Source organism: Hypomesus nipponensis, chromosome 13 (genome assembly GCF_054491055.1).
Source record: "Hypomesus nipponensis isolate SF chromosome 13, ASM5449105v1, whole genome shotgun sequence".
Classification (NCBI taxonomy): Eukaryota; Metazoa; Chordata; class Actinopteri; order Osmeriformes; family Osmeridae; genus Hypomesus; species Hypomesus nipponensis.
In genome coordinates, this window is record NC_140373.1 from 16,049,280 (window position 1) to 16,065,474 (window position 16,195).

A 16,195-nucleotide genomic window follows, 5' to 3' on the forward strand; every position below is an offset into this window, starting at 1 on the left:
CGAGACCAGACAATTAAGGTTAATTTGTAACTAGCTTGGTATAACCCTGAATGTCACAAAGCCGGCTTCAAGTCTGTTTTAATCTGAATAAACGAAACTGAAACACTATTTTTAAATAATTATTAAAGGGAATGACGTCAATAGCATTAGACACATGAATACTGATTTCAGTGATCCAGACATCTGAAAATATGTTTCATTAGAGACTCTGATACTTATAATTAAAATCTTGATTGATTTCCTCTAGAATCACTTTTGTATGCAAGCGTCATAGAACATAGAAACCCTTTCAGAAATGTACAAGAGGTTCCCCCTTGAAAATAATGTTCACCAAAAATATGGCTCCACCATTGACTGCAATTGTCAGCAAAGGCTCTAAGACTAAGAAGTAGGTTGCTGCTCACATGGGTTTCACTGTGTACCAGTGCTTTCATATCTGGCGGCTGGCGACTGATGAACTCCACTTTGGAGGTGATGGTCTTCACCAACAGCTTAATGTTGGCGTAGTCCTTGGCTGAGGACAGGTTAAAGGGTAATGGTCCTGGGTTGACGAGGCTGGGGAAGTTGTAGGGGGAGGGGGTGAGGAGCAAGTTCTTCTTATCCCCAGTCAGGACATAGGAGGCCATGATGAGGAACATCACTGCCAGGCCGAACAAGAAACTGTACAGTTTTCCTCTCCGGAAGCATCCTAGAGTGCTCCAGGGCCGCCGTGGTTCCCTCTTTACCTGCAGCACGGCAAACAGGCTGTCCACCTGAAGTAGCAGGGGCATCTTCCTGTAGTTGTCATCCGGAGGGCCCAGCAGGGTGTATTTGTAGTCCATCTGTGTCATTGTGGAGGTGATGTAGTGGCTGGGGCCTAGGAGGTAAGGAACGCCAGGCCCTCAGACACTGGAAGGAGGGGAGATGAAGCCAGATACCCAGTAGGAGTGTAGTGGTAGGAGGATAGGCCCAGGACTGTCATCCATCCTGGGAGGTAGGAGGCTCTCATGGACAGCCCACCTCAACCACTGTTGTAGCCCTAGAAAGACAAGAGAGTCCCGAGAGAAGGATTACAGAAAGGACGTATACAGAAGTCAGGAACCGATAATTGTACTCACTAGATCACACGAAGGTAAGCCAAGTTGTATGCAAAACCATTCGACTACCTGAAATGTCTGTTACTCCAACTGTATTGAATCAATAGTCAGAGAGCTCTCTCAGAGGTATGTAGAGAACATGTGCTGTGTGTGAGGCTGCATTTTTATTGATGCAAGATTTTACCACTGGGCAGGTTGAGCTACGCTGAGGATGTTAGTCACATCCTCTTGAAGTGCTGACTTGCATTTCTGTGCATTCAGGGACCAGGTCAAAACCAGGGCAGATTACACTGAAGTCAGTGATTCCATTTAAATGCATTTCAGTAATTCTAGCTCAGCTAGCTTTTGTGCAACCCTATCCCTATCCACAAAGGTGTATGAGATTACCCAACACCAGCAAAAAAGAAGACAGATCAGACTTTTCAAACCGGATCCACATAGGCCAGAATATTGGAGGGAGAGAGAGACAAGAACTCAGGTATACTGTGCAGACAATACAGTATATTTCCTTTAATGAAAAACCTCTGTTGGTTGATGTGAAACTTTGTCAAATTGACATGCAAAACCACCAATAAGTGTGCAAATTGTGTGAGTCTTCACACTGATGAGATTAGGCCTAGTTTCAACTGCTGTGATAATGAATACACTTCGAATCAAACTAAATGTATATCATTAATGTAATGTCCCCAAGGCACCTCTGTCTTGGCCTGCGAGTCCAGCCACTTCGGTTTGACACCGACAGAATAGTGCCATTTTCATGACCATCGGCGAGATTTAGTTCTGTTGCACCTAAATCTCCTGTGGCACATTTATGAAATGTATAAAAAACAAACAATTAAGAAGCCTTTTCCGGCTTCATACACAGACAGTTGGAGGGAGACAGGAAAGTGAGAGGGGAGGACATGCAGGAAATGACTTGAATCAACCCAGGCCCCTGCGGTAAGGCCTATGACCAAGTGATACTTATTCTACACAGTGAGCCAGTAGATGCCTTGAGATCATGCAAATTCTAAGATTCTCTTTTTATGTTAATAAACGTTTTGGCCAAAGGATCCCTAATTGCCCACTGATTTAGTTTAGATTATCTAGCTCTCAATCACGTTGCCTACAGCTCTGCAGTATCTAATTTGTAATATCCAAGTCAGTGGCATAATATCTTGATGACTGTAATGTAGTGCCCCCCTCCACAATTATTTTCCTGCATCTCTCCACAGCTGTGCCCCCGATTTGAATGGGTGCATGTTCTCCCTGCAGCCGCCTGTAGCCCACAATCAACTCTTTGTTTTTGCTACATTAAGCAGCAGGCTGTTATCCTGACACCAGGATGTCATTGTTGCCACCTCTGCTCTGTAGGCAGACTCATCACCATTCTTGATGCAGCCGATAATGGTGGTGTCATCAGCAAACTTAATGATGGTGTAGGAGCTGTTAGTGGCTGCACAATCATAGGTGAACAGGGAGTACAACAGTGGGCTTAAAGGGGCAATTGACTGCAAAACCGATTTTACCTTGTCATAGTTGAATAACGACAGTTCGGTGGGTAAAATGAACATACCGTGAATATCAAAGTCCATTGACACCTCTTTCCTATTCAAATCTCAAAAATAAAAAATTTGGCTGTAAAACGCTAGCTTTTCAACAAAGCTACCAGTCCTACGTAGGACCGGTGATCGCCCTCTTATTGGCTGTGGTCTGTATCTTTGTCACGCCCCAGAATTTACATCCAGACCAGCCCGAGGTAGCGTCTATCTCCGATACAAGTTTAGCTGCGCGCTGCTCTGTGTAAACTACTTATAAGGAATTACAAAGAAGAACGTTTTGAATTATAACAAGGATATTGAAAATGGACCACGGTCGTAAATGCTGTGTTCCAGGCTGTAGCCTACAGGGAAGGCTAACACTCACAGTCTTCCCAAGGAGCCAAACATTCAACAGGCATGGCTGCTGTTGTCTTATGAGAAGATCCCAGAGAAGTTCGACACTCAATCATTCATTTGCTCTGAACATTTCACCCAAGACAGTTTTGACAACCTTGGACAATTGCAAGCAGGATTTGCTAGGAAGCTGAACCTGGAAAGAGGTGCTGTTCCGACCGTATGTTCATTGCAAGCTATAAGGACAGTATGATGTTGTGCTAACAGTTATTAGCAATGCTAACGTTTCCTGTATAATATAGCATACCAGGTAGAATGCCAAATAAGTTTCTACACACATCAAATGACTCTAGCTAGACTAGCTGTAGTCGGCATTAGAAGGGAAGCTTCCGAAAAATAGCCAGAAAACGAACAGCAGTCTGGCTTATTGCTAACGCCTGTCTAGATAATCTATTTGAAAGAACTGGAGAAAGGCAGGTGCTTGATACAGGATACAGTAGCATTGCTAGTAACTGTTACTAGTAACACCTAGACTGTAGGCATGTAAACAAGTTTAGCTTGCTAACGCAAGAGCATAAGTAGAATGTGTGATAATTTAGCCTAGTTTATTGGCAATGGGGCTAACGTTGATTCATGTTCCTGACTGTGTTTCATTCAAATAAATAACCTGTGTAATGTAAATCTACAATTCAAGATGCATGTTTGTCCAGATCTTGGTCATGTTATTGTTCAGCAAGTTATTTAGAGCTAGCCTAGCTAGCTAACTAGCTAGCTAACTGAAGCCGAGTAGAATCAGGATATGGTTTGGTTGCTAAGCTGTAGCCTAACGTTCTACCCACCCAAGTCAATCCAGTTTGCTTCAACAACAGAAGTGGAAACAAGTAATGTTATAATTTCAAATGATATATAGTCAATCTGTTGAAAACAGTGTTGTGTACACACAATAGATTTATTTGCGCGTTTTTATTTCAAGTCTCCAACTTCGGTGTTTCAGCGAGTGCTGCTGTTGGCCATGTTGCGTTTTTGCTCCCCAGCTTCACTCGTTGAAAACCAACCAATCAGCGCGCAGCTCATTTAAATATTAATGAGCATACCATAAAAGGAGAAAAGCTAGTGTTTTTTCCCGGGAACATTTCAGAGGATCTGTCAGTGGGCATAGAACCATTTTCAACCCGGGCCATTTTCAACCCAACCAATGTTACATACCCTATTTGGAGACCTTAAAGAACAGTGTGAAATACCCCCAAAAAACTGTCAATTGCCCCTTTAACACACAACCCTGTGGGGCACCAGTGCTGAGTGTTAGACTGGTTGAGGTGATGTTACCCAGCCGTACTGCCTGTGGCCTGTCTGTCAGGAAGTTCAATATCCAGCTGCACATGGAGGGACTGATGTTCAGGTCCTGTAGTTTCATGAAGAGCCTGGATGGTACAAGGGAGGAGGAGCTGAAGTCGATAAAGAGCATCCGCACGTACGTGTTGTTTCCGATCCAGTTGAGAGAGAGCAGTGTTCAAGGACAAAGCTACAGCATCATCTGTAGACCTGTTTGGCCTATATGCAAACTGGAGTGGCTCTAATGCATGTGACCGGCAGGATATAATGTGGTCTTTCATTTAATTTAATTTTCATTTTTATTAGGATCCCCATTAGCGGCCCATTTAATGGCAGCCAATCTTCCTGGGGTCCTCTTTAAAATATTCACAACATAAAATTACACAAAGCAATAACAACACAAATTACAATCAAAATAATTCAAACATTGCAATTACATTCAAGATATTACCAAGTGAAAGAACATGAGAATTTCCAGCTTTCACAAGGTCATTTGTAGCAATTCCTGGGTTACTGTCCTCTTCAATTTATATTTGTTTTGAATTCTGCATGATGAGACAGAGAGTCGATTCCAAATAGATATTGCTCTGTAAAGTGATGTGCGTTTCAGAAAATTTGTCCTGGGAAGCGGAAGTTTTATGTCACCACCTAGTGCCTGCCTGGTGGCATATAGGTGTCTACTTCCTACAAAAACAAGCTGCTCAGAGAGGCTGTGGCTGTTTCATAAAAACTGCATTCCACTATATTAAAATTAATCATAGTTTAATTTTGTTGTCAACTGTGAGCCAAGAAAGGCATTAGTTTTTGACTAACCTCTCAAAGAATTTCATCACAATTTTCATTTAAGCAATGGAAAAACTTGGGATTTACATTGATGGATTAGTGCTTTTAAGTAAATGTGCTTCATTGATTGATTGATGAACCTTTTTTTGAATTTGGAAATAAATTACGCTGTGTAAGAAATCAGTGATGAAGATGCCTTTTTGGAAGAGGAGCAGCATGGCTCTAATGGGCCACTCTTCCTTCAGACACTTCCTCCTTACACACCATGACCCGTGATCTCCTCCATACACACCATAACCTGTGATCCCTTCTAATAATAATAATAACTAGAGAGGGTACCATTTCTGGGGAAATTGTAGGGTGTGCTTGCTTGTCTTGGTTGTAGGGGTCCCGTATTTAAATTACATTTTACAACTGATATTTCTGTATATTTTATATTAAAATGCATGGCCTACTTATTATTTATAAAGATTACATGGATTTAAAAGCATATTTTTTTCTGCTCATTTACAACTCAAAATACTAAGAGTGAAGAGTAGAATGAAATAGTTGTCTTCTCATTTCCCCTGCAAGATGGAATGGTGATCAGCAATCTCATAGTTGAATCAAAACGAATACATTTGGCAGACCGGTGTAAAAAATGACCTAATCTCTATGACTTAAACGTCATTGTAAGTTTTTCCCTTCTCATGATATTTTCAGGCATTTAGCCTACTCATATTGCATTCATTCATTAATAAAGAACCCCCTTTGAAATGTATTTAACAACGACGTTACCAGCAGTAGCTAGCTATCTCAGATGGAATCGCAATTCAAATAGCATCATCTGCTAATTGAAAATATGCCCCCAAAAACGTAAATAAGCTTGACATCTATTTAGGGGAAAATCACTGGTAAATTTTAGGCTACAACTACTAGACTGTCTTGGTAGCGATTGCGTTGGTTACCACATTACCACAGGTAATGGTACTTTTACTTGTAACCTAATGTCTTAATAAATCTTACAACGAAAATGTATTTGTGAGGATTGTTTATTTTAACGATTGAAAACTGATGCATCATAGACCGCTGTGTTACCCATGCAACAGAGGCTAATGTCATGATGCTAATGCGTCAGTGAAATAATAGACTACTGTTTCCGAAAGTAGATGTACTACTTCCTTATATCAGCTTATATTGTACATTACACTTCACAATTGTGTTTCATATCACAAAGTAAAATGAGTAAATAGTTATCACCCTGGCCTCTTTGCTTGTGGTGTTTCTGCAGCTCCCTTGCAGTAAAGCAGTTAGCCTAGCTATTTCCCAGAAGTTAACGAGCCACTAAACTAATGTTCTGCTAGAGTTGGTCAAGCGATATTTAGTGACGTTAGTGACGTCAGTAGCGTCAGTGACTGTGGCTAGCAAGTTAGCCACCGTTAGCTTCACTTTTGACACAAAAACTTAATTAAAACTAGTACTGTCAGTTTAACGCGTTATTAACGGCGTTAACGCAAACCCAAATTAACGGCGTCAATTATTTTATCGCGCGATTAACGCTCTTTTTGGCCTAGCAAACTTTGTAGTTTTTTTCACATGCTGTGCAACAACTACTGACGATAGAAAAACTACAACACCACACCGGATCTAGCTAGACCGGAAACAAAACAACAGGCACGCCAAACACTCGTTTGGCTTGCGAGCTGGCTAAAGAGTAGTAGCAGAGCCCGTTTACGGATATTAGACATTCTCTGGTAGTAGGCTAACGTTACGTTTTGAGTGGATGACGAGCGCGAGATGCCGAAATGGATGCCAATAAGATTCTGAATGGAAAGTTTGCTTTTAAAAAGTTGCCAAATGGTTCTATTGACAAGACCAGTGATCTGTGTGTTTTGTCGTTGTAAACTGAGCTATCATCGCAGCACGTCCAGTCTGAAATACCACTTGATGGCCAAGCACACAGCTGATGCGAATTCTCTGCCCCCTCGTCAAAGCCAGGCGATTGCAATGTTGTTTTCAATAAAAAAAAATATTTGCACAAAGCAATCCGAACCACTTTTCTATGTTGATAAGAGCATTAAAATTTGAAAAAAGATTGGGACAAAAAGAAATCAGGGACATTTAGAATAGATAAAAATGTGCGATTAATTGTGATTAATCGCGAGTTAACTATGACATTAATGCGATAAATCGCGATTAAATATTTTAATCGTTTGACAGCACTAATTAAAACCTAAACCGTGCAACGGAACATAAATCCCAATAGAACCAACGCAATCGTGACCAAGACGAACCTTTTGACATCGACTTTGTCTATGTAGTCCAAATATTGACTGAGCCTTAGGGGCGCGAAAATATACAATAATAATAAATATGAATAAATATATACGTGAGATAACAATGGTTTGTGCTCGCCGAAGGCAAGAGCCATAGCACAGAGACACTTTACAATGGTAATACAGTACAATAAAACAAACAAAAAATTGACAAACACAAAATGTTAAAAGCATCAAGCAATCAAACACAAAAATGAAACAGAACAATTACAAAGCAACAGAGTAGGACAAATAACATTGAAAAAACAGATGTTAAATGTTAGCAGGATTAGTTTGTATTTGATGCAAAATGACACCGGTAGCCAGTTAGGAGTAATGTGAGCTGAGCGTTTAATATGTGTGAGAAGTCTGGTGGTAGAGTTTTTAATGTATTGCAACCTAGCAATATATTTGACAGGTAATCCAATGAAGAGTGCATTGCAATAGTCAAGACGTGATGATACGAATGCATGAAGTGTTTCTGCATCTTTCAGGCTAAGGAATGGACGGAGGCGAACAATGCAATGGTGAAATAAACCAATCTTAGAAATTGAGTTTATGTGTGATTCAAAGGTGAGGGAGGGATCAAAGATGATGCCTAAATTGTTTACAGTACTTCTCCATGGCAGACTTTGCACAATCTACGCAAACGCACTTGAGGTGCAGAAATGTATCAAATGCCCGGAGAATGGTGGTACCCATAAACTGCACAATCCCTCGCTATTTTAACAATATTGCTATATCGATGTTAAGTTGATTATGAGGATGCACGGTCCGCCCCCCCACGCAACCATGCACCGCAGGGCCCCTGTAGATAAAGACACAAACAGTGTCTAAGGGTGCAGCCTCTAAGGGTGCCAGGATTGAGATAATGGAGCCAGAAATATCCCCACACTGAACTCACACCTATAAGCACAATAGGCTGCTTGTCCATATCCATCTATGATCTTTCAGATGATGGGTAGAACACTGATTAATTGTGTGTGAGTGTGTGTGGTGGGGGTGGGGTTAGGGGGCAACACAGATAGACACAGCTACTTGCAGTTTTGTCATACTGTATAGCTGGCTGGTCACCCTCACACATGTATTAAGATAAGGACAGCATCCTTACTCCTGATATTGCTACCCTGCCTTGCCTTGCCTATCTTCCAGTCAGGGGAACGAGAGATAAGGGGATGTCGATGGAGTCAGAGTGCCCACATAATGTAATTCCCCACCAGCTGGGGCCTGGGCATCTTTACAAATGGGCCCCACTCTCAGTCTCGTCCTTTCTGTTATCTGCCTGTCTCTCTGACAGTGAGAGACAGACAGCCCCCCCCCCCCCCGAAAATGTCTCCCTCAGTTCCCCGCAGTGGAAACCTTATACAGGAATAGTTTGCCTCCTAAACAACCATACAATTACTTTTCTTCTATGCCAGAACAAACACGGGATGGTGTGTAATGGATTTGGAAGTTGAATAAAGAGTTGTTTTTTAAACGACATGCGCTATTTGTATGAACCACTGACACGAAAGCTTAGTGACATACATATACTTTTAATTACTCTCAGGGCCTCATGTACTAATGCTTTTGTGCCCACTTCAGGCGTATTTGTTTCGCAAAGTGTGCGTAAAAGCATGGCGAGGTATGTACAAACATGCCGCACAGTAATGCACACTTTTTCAGTTGAGTGAACACAAAATCATTACGCGTTACAGATTAAGCAGCCATGCCATATTACAGTTACTGGAATTTGTAATTTCGGTCCAGATGGCATTTTTTGTGTCAGTGTGGAATTCCGGCCTTGTATAGTTTTTAAATTCACTGTTACCTCATGAACAAGCACATCAATTTTGTTATCACTAAATCTTTGTTTTTCGCTGTTTTGACTTTAGTGGCTGATCCATGATAGAAAGAGAGAAGGAGGCCCATTCAATTGCGTGTTTAAATGCTCGCAATTTATGGTATAGTGGGCGGAGAAAGGCGCCGATTACCCAATGGTAATCTAGGTTTGGTAAATACGACGTAAACTGAAGTATCACAGCGTGCGCTTTCTGCAGGTTAGACATGGCACTGATAACGCTACGTTTGCAAATGTATGTACATGAGGGCCTCAGTGTGAAAGCAAGAAGGGTAGTAATGGGAGTTGAATGTTATTAGCTGCTTAACAGTTTTCTCTGACTAAACCCCAGGACCAGAGAATTCTTCACCATAAATGTAACTGACGAAAAAGGAATTGAATTCCAACTAACTTGATTTGGTACGGTTTATTTGAGAAGTGGGGGAACCATAGACAGTGTAATCAACACTTTGTCAGTCTAAATTTTTCTGGATTGTATCCTTGTGCATTGGCCGTTTCGAATGGGGAGGACAAGAAGGCACTCATCTGTAGTCTTGTGTCCTTTATCAAGGTTGCATGAAATGGGATGCTCATGCCCTAGGCAATAAGATGGATAGAAGAGGAAAGTGAATGGAAAGAAGGGAGAAAAGATGCACTGAGCATGGGAAGAGAAAAGAGAGAGGAGGGAAAGAGAGAGAGATAGAGATGTCACAAAGTCCCTTGGGTCTTCATCGATCAGTCGGTAGCTGAATGGACTGACAGATTGGTCTTTTCATATACCCAATGTTTTTCCTGAAAATCAAATAGGGTTATGTAATATGGTCTGATAAAGCTGGAGGACACAGGATGATTTTACATCAAGGTAGAGATCTCCAGACTCCAGACTCACTGCATGACAACAATGTCACACTAAGAGACGTGTTATATTGGACAGTTAGCAGAGAATGTGTTATGCCTGTTTATCTCAGTGCCTTCAACATGAATCAACACCTCAGACCAGATTCTGTCAGAGGTAAATAAATATAGACTTTCCTCAGGATAACTGAATAAATGAGGGCATTTGAGTCAACATGTTCATAGGCTAAATGGCATCTGATACAGTCACGCCCCCGGACATTTTTCATAGGGGTGGCCAGATGGGGCAAGGGAAAATCTTGGGGTGGCACACCAAAATCAAAACACATAACAATTTTGAAAAACGTCTGCCTCAAAAACGCCTAGACAAAGCGCATATGGTATTTAACAGAGCTGTACTGACGTACCATGGCAAACAATGGGGTTTTAAGTGCAGTGCTAGGGTTAGGGTTAAAATACGCTCGCGGTGTGACTGGCCCGAATTGCCTAAGTTAGTAATAGGCTACCCTCTCTAGACTGATGTAACCTTTCTTTTGTCTAAACTAGCTAGCAAGGTAAGACAGTCATCCCTCTCAAAATACAAAATTTAACAAGCACTAGCTAATTGGACTAACTACTGTAGCTAACCAACGTAAGCTAGGTTGCCTACTGTATATAGGTAATTTAAAATTCAAAAACAGTTTATTGAATATTTGTACTTAGCCTACTTTTTTCTTTAACCCTGGTGCTGCCTTCAGGTCACATGACCAAAAGGTTCATAACGAACCATCGTTGTGTTTACCCAATTTTACCCAATACAAAAGCAAATAAAAAATAATTGTCTTTCTACCTTCGCAATGTGGGGGGTCTGAGACAGCCCAACGGTTAAAAGAAAATGTTTCACTTTGTTTTTGTATGCGGTAAAGTTGTTGCAAACGACGGTGGGTCCCAATGATTTCGGGTCAGAATGAAGTATCTGTACTTCATCGTCGAACTGGGCTAACCTTTATCGACGTTCAGTCTGGCTACACACTGCACTCTCACCTGGCCCAACATTGTGTGGGGGGAGTGGTGACACAGGGGTGTCAGGATCTGAGTGTGGAGATACGTGGATTTCTATGATGAAATGTTTCAATCGTAGACTGTAGTTTTCTATAGGCTAAAATGTGTTTTTAAATTATTTTTTGTGGTTGATTTGTCCTACAGTGAAGTTGAAATCCCATTTTCCATGAATGAAAAAAATCTGGATGACGAACAACATTGAATAGCTAGCTTTTCTTTGGCATAGCTGGTAGCGGTGGCGCTTGGGAACTCGGTTCGATCCTCGATAATGGATGGACATGGTCTGGAAAACTCTGACGGAACTTGCAAGACCGCGTCTGTTACATACTCGTCACATTGGTGCCGTGAACCGGATCTCACTAGGTTAGCCTTAGCTAGCCGCCGGAGTGAGTTTCAAAGGGGTGAATGTAGCCGTTGTGAATCAGTGAAACTCACTCCTCAAGTATGTAACAGGCCACCCGGGTCATTGAATAGCTCACTTTTCTTTGGCGTAGCTGGTAGTGGTGGTGCTTGGGAAGTCAGAGATAGCGTGTTTGAAATTGGTGAAGTATGGACACGGTCAGGAAAACTGTGATGGAACTTGCAAGACCACGTCTGTTACATACTTGTCACATATGCTCCACGGACAAAAAGTGTTGCTGTGTCTTCCTGTATTGGCCCTACTGCTGTATGTTTCATTCAATCAACACATTGAATCCTACTAGGCTAGGTAGCTACATATTACAAACTTTTGCTCAGCGTTGCTACTTGTTACTAAAGGCCAAATTATACTACTCCGTTTTCATGGAGGCGGACACAGGGAACGACCTCTCCGATGTGGAACGCTCTCTCCGAGCCCCTCAGAGAGCTCTACGTGCACCTCCTGATTTTCCTGACTATCCGTCCGCTAGTTCGTCATTTTACAGATACCCCTTGGCTGTGATTGGTCCATATTACAGTTTTTCTCAATTGTTTACACACAAATACTGGTACTTGAGACACAATGACCACAACGTAACTCATGCACCAACCCCCTGAACCAATTCTGCTAAACTACAAGCACAATTCCTGCTTTACACAAAAATTGCAGTTCTAAAACACACTTTTTTCAAAACACTACACACAATTCTCTGCATTTGGCCAAATTTTCATTAATAAAATATTTTGTTTTCATAAGGAATACAATGCCATTCAAATATGCACACTGACTCATCACATGGACAAACACCTGTCACACAGTTTTACAATAAGCAATCAGAGCTTCAGCATAAAAGGGCAACAGGTGACATCTTCTGTTTTGAAGCGATGGACGAGGACGAGAAAGGCCAAGGACCGTAATCTCTGATGAGATCCGAGCCGCTTTGGTTGACCATGTGGTCAACCTTGGTCTAACAATGAGGGAGGCTGGGCAAAGAGTACAGCCAAATTTGAGCAGGTACACTGTAGCCTCCATCATCTGGACTTTCCAAAATGAGAATAGGTAAGAAATCTACTCTGACTATAAAATTGCAGTAGGCCTACTGCATATCAATACAGTGCTCAATGTGTACAGTAGTACAGTATTGCATGTGTACTGTTCTGTAGGACTGTAAAAATAACGTATGTTTCAAGTATTTGGGAAATGTATTCCTACTTTGTATTCCTACACAGTATTTACAGTATTTTACTATTTGTTTGCCAGAACTGAGAGATTACCAACACAAGGTGGTGGGGAACGTCTTCTGTCTCCTGAACAGGAAACTGAAATCATGAACATGGTCCTAGAAAATAACGCCATAACATTATGGCAAATACAAAGAAAAATAATAATAATGTAACTGTATGCACTATACAGTAAATTCTTCAGTTGTTTTGTATGTAGACCACTGTATGTGCAGCTTTGTGTTGGTTGGGATGAACACTGTGTACATTGTTTTTCTGGGAAAAATACGTAAAATATATTTGTTACCGTGTATTTCTGTGTCCTCAGTATAAAAACTATATTCTCAAATATTTTACAACACACTTATGTATGTATTGTCTGTAGTAAGTGTAACACTGAACCAAAAAAATGCCTAACTCACTATAATGAATGAAGAAGAAGTGTTTTCCATTCATCATAGTGTTTTACATTGAGCACATCAGTGTTCAAATGGTTCTTATAAATGTCTATTCATATGATGGTTTGTGTTTGTCATTTGAAAACAAAATACAATTTTTAGATTAAATAACATTGTTTTGAATGTAAAGTTTAATTTTGAAGGAGAAGTGAGGGGTTTTGCCCATTGTGTGTGTTTTTTTGATTTGTGTGTAGAGTTCTGAGACTATGAGGTATGCATTCGGTTAGGGTTAGGGTTAGAAAAACTGTAAAATGTGACGAGAAATGGGCAGTGTAGTTGCTGAAAATTTGTTAATTTGTGAATTTGCTCCGACTTTTCGATAACCTAACTAGCATTGCAGTGCAGCACCACCTACTCTTCTGGTAGTGAATTGTTTTCAGCACCCACAGCCTTCGGAGTACTATAAATTCAACTAATCCGTCCCACTCCGTTGGTCCATAACGGAGTCGGAGAAGTATAATTTGGCCTTGATGACTTGACAACTGTGCCACTTCCTCCTCCTGGCTAATGCCTGGTCCAAACCAATGGGGCTGTGGTTTCAGCATGTCATTCAACATAAACTACTGGTTGAGTCATCTACCATTTTGGTTGTACTGGTCAAGCAACTCTGACCAGAGCTGACTGGAGATCAGAGAAAAACCTGAGGGAAGTTATGACCCTTCCCCCGGGGGGAATACCTCTCCATTCAGTGTGGATGCCCCACTCCCCACCTTTTTAGTCTCAGTCAGTTAAGAGAACCCTGGCCTCTGCCTTGGACATGCCTGGTGCCAGTCCTATGTTTTATTCATTTTTATAATTTGCTTGTCCAGTAATGCTATAATCTCACTGTAGTTGCATTCTGTAGTTGCCTATGATGGTGTTATAAAAAGTGGAGAATAACAACGCTTTCAATTCTGAATTATTGATTGTTGAAATTGATGTGTAGAGAACAGCCTGGAGCGTCTTAGTCCAAACAAGGTGCAATCATGTGCCTGCTGAGTCTGAAGAGGACATTCTAAGAGATGGTGGGCTGCTGATTTTCGGGGTTCCACAATTAAAAAGCAAGATGCAATCCAAACTTTTATTTACATTTACATTACATTTATTCATTTAGCAGATACTTTTATCCAAAGCGACTTCCAAGAGAGACCTTTACAAAGTGCATGGGTCACTGATAATAACAACAAGATAGCCCCGAAAACATTGCGGGTAGCCAAAACATGAAGCACTCGTGAACAACCAAAAATAAGTGCCAAAGGAAAGAACCATAAGAGCATGTAGTTAACCAAGTTACAATTAAACAACATTAATCGCTATAAGTGCAAGTGTACCTGTAGAAAAGCAAGCATTATTTGTGAGATTATTCTAAGAGGAGTCTTTAAGACTTGGAATCAAGGGCTTATTCAGTAGCTCACAACTCTGGAGGACATGGATGAGTATAGAGCAGTGCTGTCTTTTGCATAACAGCCTCTCATGAATTATTCATCAAGTAAAACTTAAATCTGGAATGTCTGTATGCTTTTTTTGACAAAAAAAACTGAAGTACAATCAAGACAACAACTTTTAGCCTATGCAAAACGCATTCTAGCTGAATATTTAGTTTTGTTCAAGCATATACACCAAAGAGATGCAAGGAGTCGGCCTGGCCATCGGGAGCAACTTGGGGTTCAGTGTCTTGCTCAAGGAAACTTTGACACATGGCCAGGAGGGATTGAACCAACAACCTTGTGATTAATGGGTGACCCCCTCCAACCCCGACCCCCAGCTGCCAAGAGTGAGATAGCGGGGAGTGGAAGGGAGGGAGGTTCAGGGAAGAAAAGGAAAGAAATTAAGAGGGAGATAGTTAACCCAAATAAAGTAATTTGTTTATTTACTAAGCATCAACCTACATGCATCTCCTACTTACTTGTGCGAGGAGTATTTCCCCAGTTTGCTGGTCCTCAGTGGTGTGAAGGAGCTAACTGCTGACAGGGATACCAATCAGTTATCTTCCCTCAAGACCCAATGTCAGACCAGTGGGAGAGCCTATGTGGGTGACAGACAACTGACAAGACGAGCAGAACCATTTTCATTGTCTAGCAATAGCTGTTTTTACTGTATGTGAGTGACGCTGCTGGAATTATTAACGTCTCTCGAGAATTTTTTAAGGGTTTGATTTACATTTTCATACATAATTTATTTTGAATAAATAGTGTGGTTATTTGATGGGCCCCCCGTCTTGATGGGCAACCAAAATCAAGACGTGAACAACCACTCTGAAGGCCTCATTTACTAACATTGCGACCGCAGCTTAATCTGCGCCTTTGCCCAACCACAAATATCTCACAGTGTATTTCCGCAGTTTGCGTGGAATTTATCAAACCAGATCCTCGTTGGGCAATCAGCGCCTTGCTCCGCCCTTTAGTGTAAATTAGGGGTGGGCAATATGGCCAAAATCTTCTATCACGGTATGAGTAATTTTGTATCACTGGTACGGTATATATCACGGTATAGTAATTGTTCCGTAAATTAAATTAAGAAATGGTATAAAATAACCATAGCGTACTTCATCATTGCACTCGATTATTTATTACAAACAAAAACAACTGCCTCACATGAGACAACACTTGAGTTAAAAACAAAAGACTCAAAAAAGTTACGGTGTGAGTATGAGTACGAGTGTTACAATTGGCTGATGCCAGTCATGCCATCCGCATGGTGACCTACTCAGCGCTCAATGCGGATCCGTTATGTCCTCCGACGAAAATTTTAAAATGAGCGAAAGCGATCTGTCTGAGTTTTACTATCCATATAACTTGGGTTTCGGCGTATCAACCTCGTTAAAGCTCGGTCGATACGTTAAAGCCTCAGTTTGATATATCCCGGCATGACCTCACTCTCAGTTAGTAAGTAGTTACACAAGACATAACTTGAACCACAAATCGAATTGGTTACCTGCAGAATGGGTCCTCAAATATATAATTAAAGGGGCAATTGACTGCAAAACCGATTTTACCTTGTCATAGTTGAATAACGACAGTTCGGTGGGTAAAATGAACATACCGTGAATATCAAAGTCCATTGA

General features: G+C 41.2%; 1 protein-coding gene across 4 annotated transcripts in view; it reads right to left on the minus strand.

The window, feature by feature from the left end:
* Positions 1-16,195, minus strand: part of LOC146260425 (carbohydrate sulfotransferase 15-like) — a 77,093-nt gene that overhangs the window by 39,853 nt on the left and 21,045 nt on the right. For 2 of the 4 annotated variants that reach the window (XM_084669885.1, XM_084669882.1), the window contains exon 2: positions 405-1,018. In XM_084669885.1, coding sequence (XP_084526011.1) covers positions 405-830 — 426 coding nt within the window. In that variant the 5' untranslated portion in view covers positions 831-1,018. Of the gene's footprint in view, positions 1-404; positions 1,019-4,276; positions 6,247-6,304; positions 6,434-16,195 lie in introns of those variants that run through there. The other 2 variants (XM_084669884.1, XM_084669883.1) reach the window with 2 other exon arrangements.